This window comes from Octopus bimaculoides, chromosome 25, assembly GCF_001194135.2.
Source record: "Octopus bimaculoides isolate UCB-OBI-ISO-001 chromosome 25, ASM119413v2, whole genome shotgun sequence".
Lineage (NCBI taxonomy): Eukaryota > Metazoa > Mollusca > Cephalopoda > Octopoda > Octopodidae > Octopus > Octopus bimaculoides.
Window position 1 is genome coordinate 11112901 of NC_069005.1, and position 4202 is coordinate 11117102.

The following is a 4202-nucleotide window of genomic DNA, read 5'->3' on the forward strand; positions in this document are numbered from 1 at the left end:
TATATATGAAATTTTGAATTTAGTTCATGGACTCCCAGTACTACCTTTTGTGGACCACAGGTTGGAAACCACTGGACTAACCCTTTGACTCCAAATTTAAGGCCTTGTACCTATAGTAAAAAAAAAAATATCTGATCACAATGTATTGCACTCAATAAAAACATGTGTATCCTGTGATGATCCACATAGCACATTGTAAACAATTTTTAATACAACAGATGCATGCTTCACATCACACACACATACACACACATGCTTTTGTTTTGAGAATGTGCATCACATAATACATGTTTTTATTGTGTGATACATCCTATGATCACATATTACTCACCAACTAAACCAAATTAATCTCCTTCCTTCCCATGTATCACATATGAAGCACACGCACATACATTCCCCTATTTATGTTCTTAGTAGAATGTCTATTGTATATGCTTCGTACATTGCCATGGAAATGTCCGGTATATCACATGATACACTGGACAGGTAAAGGGTTGATGACACAAGTATAATAAAACACTGCAAAGCATTTTTGCCCGGTATTTCACCAATTCGACCATCTACTATACTTTTTTTAGACTTCGGTATCGGTGGCTTTTACACCAACATCAGTGATTAGGAAGATGCATTCAGAAAAGGCTGTGGAGAAAGAACGCCAGGCCAAGCAGGATGGATGTAGTTTAAACAGTATGTTATTTCTTTTTTCCTTTTTATTTTCTGAATTTTGTTCTTTGCTCTAATAGCATATTTTTTACAAGTTTACTTTACAAACTTGAATATTTGGACTTGATCATTAACCCTTTAGCATTTAGAGCAGCTATATCTGGCCCAAATATTCTTGTTTTATGTTCAAACCAGCCAAATTACCCTACAGTGTCGTTCTAAAAATAAACAACCTCATCATTGAAATCTTGGAGCTTCAAGATAATGCTTAATTAATTTGACAGAAAAATCTGAATACTAAAGGTTAAGCTTTTGATATACAGTGTGTCCACAAGGTCTGGGTACATGTAGTAAATAAAATCATAACATAAACAATTAAAGATAAGAAATAATAATTTCTTAAAGTATGTGTTAATCCCCATGTACCCAGACTTTGTGGACACCCTGTATAAAAGCTAGTTGTTACTAGCTGAAGAATAGTAATGGTGTTAGCTAGTTTGACAATTCAACAGGTTTTTATTGTCATCCAGTGCAGTAATGTCTATAGACTAGTCCAGATAGCTGTGTATGAGTTCAATGTAAAGATTTGGTTTAAAAAGAAAAGCAACAAAAATTCTTTATCCTTGGGGAAGTCTTGAGTAGACATGATAATAAATGCATGAATTGTTAAATCCATTGTCTTGGGACATTTCACCCGAATTACGTTTCCCCTTGACAGTAATAGTATATATCTTAACCCTGCAGCATTCAGATTGCTCTGGCAAATGTAATGTTTATTTATTCGTTGTTTTGAATTAATCATGCATTTTCTTGTTTTGATGAAATGACATTGTAGGATAGGACAGACCTGGCCAATTTAAACATTGAGTAAAATATTTGGGCTGAATGTGACCAGTTAAAAGTTAGACACAGCTCATGTTGAGCCAACAAAAGAGTCTCTCTGAAGCTGTTCAGCTTACTAGAACTAGCAGCCGAATCTTCCTCAGATCACATGCTGTCATTTTAAAGAATATACTGGACAATGTAGTCTATGAAAAGAGACAGTAAGGGTGGTCATTGCTGGAGCATTTTTTTAAAATCACATCTGCTCTGTTAAGGCTAGCCTTACGCTAGATCCCAATACAACATGGTATCTATGACTAAATCTGATTTTGTTTCTTCAGTAGATTTGTACTATTGCCATCTTAACCTCTTAATTTTTTTTTTTCTCTTTTTTAGGTTATTCAGCTCAAAAAACCCTCATGAAAAACCAAATGTACATAGACAGTGTCCTCAAAGATTCCTACAGCAACAATGTCTGTTCAGACAGCTCTCGAAGCAGTCCTCTGTCACTCATCTGTGACAAAAAAGACATTGGTCAGGGTCCCTCAGTGAATGGCCACCCTCTGCCAAGGAGCCAGGACGGATTGCCGAACCAACATTCTGGACAAACACCTTTCCTCTCTCAATCACATCCCAATCTCCCAATAGACTCTAGCATCATTGGTGGCAGCCTGAACATAAGTGGCTCTTGCAATTCTTCGGCAACACCGTCACCTTCGTCAGCCAAGTCCTCAAAACTGACCCCTCACAAGGGCCCTATGTCTACTGCTGGATGTGGTGAGATCCTTGCTGCTCAACTCTTCAACCATGAACAACAGGTAGGAACGGTTTTACTGTCTCTTGATCCACCACCACTTTCACTGTCATCTCACTTAATCTGCCTCCATCACCAACACTTGTATCTTTTAATCAAGCACCACCACTACTCATTCAGCACCAGCACCACTCCTCGCATCTCTTAATCCAGCACCACCACCACCACCACTCATATCTTTTAATCAAGCACCACTCCTCGCATCTCTTAATCCAGCACCACCACCACCACTCATCTTTTAATCAAGCACCACCACTCGCATCTCTTAATCCGGCACCACCACTCGCATCTCTTAATCCGGCACCACCACTCGCATCTCTTAATCCGGCACCACCGCTCGCACCTCTTAATCCGGCACCACCCCTCGCATCTCTTAATCCAGCACCACCGCTCGCATCTCTTAATCCGGCACTACTCATATTTCTCGATCCAGCAGCACTTCCACATTTCTTTTGTTTTTTAAATATTTTCATCTGAAGCAGTTTTTAATGAATTGGGTTGAGTCAATGGCATTCTCAACATGTGAGTGCAAATGAGCTGAGACAGGTATGGGTGGGTTGGAAACTAGATGTAAGAATCAGATCTTGTCTATAAGAAGACTACACTGGTACAGGCATTACATGCATATGCATAGAGGATGTCAATCCCATGAAGTGTTGAATACTCAAAGTAGATGGAACCTGTTGTCATGACGATAACCTGAGATGAAGTGTTGAAGGTTGATCTCTAGATTTTTGAACTTCATAAAAGAATTGACAAAGAACTGCAATGAGTGGTGACATGTTGAAGACTCCTCCACTTGTGCAAGCGTAGCAGTATGGATGTTGAAGTGATGGTGGTGGTGGTAGAAGTTGGGATGTTGCTCATTGTGTTCCATTTATCTGAATTTACTGCTCTTCTCAATCACAAGTTCTGGGTTGAGTCTCTTTGAATAGCACCTTGAGCAAGTGTCTTCTACTGTAGCGCCAAGCCAACTAAGTCCCTGTCACTGGATTTGGTAGATAGAAACTGAAAGAAAAGGGAAGAGGTGGCGAGCTGGCAGAAACATTAGCACGCCGGGCGAAATGCTTAGCAGTATTTCGTCTGCCGCTACGTTCTGAGTTCAAATTCCGCCAAGGTCGACTTAGCCTTTCATCCTTTCGGGGTTGATTAAATAAGTACCAATTACGCTCTGGGTTCGATGTAATCGACTTAATCCCTTTGTCTGTCCTTGTTTGTCCCCTCTATGTTTAGCCCCTTGTGGGCAATAAAGAAATAAGAAACTAAAAAAAAAACCATTGTGTGTCTGTGTCCCCCTCCTTGTCACACAGTGTTATGGCTATAAATGAGTAAAGGCGAAGTTACCTTCTTCAGTCATGTTGACTCTTAAGGGCTGGTTTCCATGGTGTATAAAGTCTCCACCTGGATATGACACTGGTCTGTCACTGGATTACTCATTTTTGCCAACCAAGTGGACTGGAGCAACATGAAATGAAGTATTTTGCTCCCAGGAATTGAGACTACGATCATGAGTCCAATACCTTAACCACTAAGCCATGCACTTTCACAAATGAGTGTGACTGTAATAAAGGTAGTGTCATTCATTTCCAATATTCTGCTAAAACATGTCTCGCCATGGGGGAAATATTACCTTGCTTGGAAACAGGTGAGGGTTTGTGACAGGAATGTCACCCAGCTGTAGAAAATCTGCCTCAATAAAACTCTGAGCCATGCAGTCGTGGGTCATCTATGATTGCATGATAACAATGATGATGACAGTGCTTTTTTTAACATGGCACCTTGGGCAAGTGTCTTCTATGACCTCTGTCCGACCAAAGCCTTGTGAGTGGATTTAGTAGACAGAAACTGAAAGAAGCCTGTCATATATATATATATATGTATATATATATATATATATATATAT

General features: G+C 39.6%; 1 protein-coding gene across 6 annotated transcripts in view; it reads left to right on the top strand.

Annotated features, from left to right (window-relative positions):
- Positions 1-4202, top strand: part of LOC106872957 (eukaryotic translation initiation factor 4E transporter) — a 115629-nt gene that overhangs the window by 99164 nt on the left and 12263 nt on the right. For all 6 annotated transcript variants that reach the window (XM_052976797.1, XM_052976795.1, XM_052976796.1 and 3 more), the window contains 2 exons: positions 579-687; positions 1882-2303. In XM_052976797.1, the coding sequence (XP_052832757.1) occupies positions 579-687; positions 1882-2303 (531 nt within the window). The remainder of the gene's footprint in view (positions 1-578; positions 688-1881; positions 2304-4202) is intronic.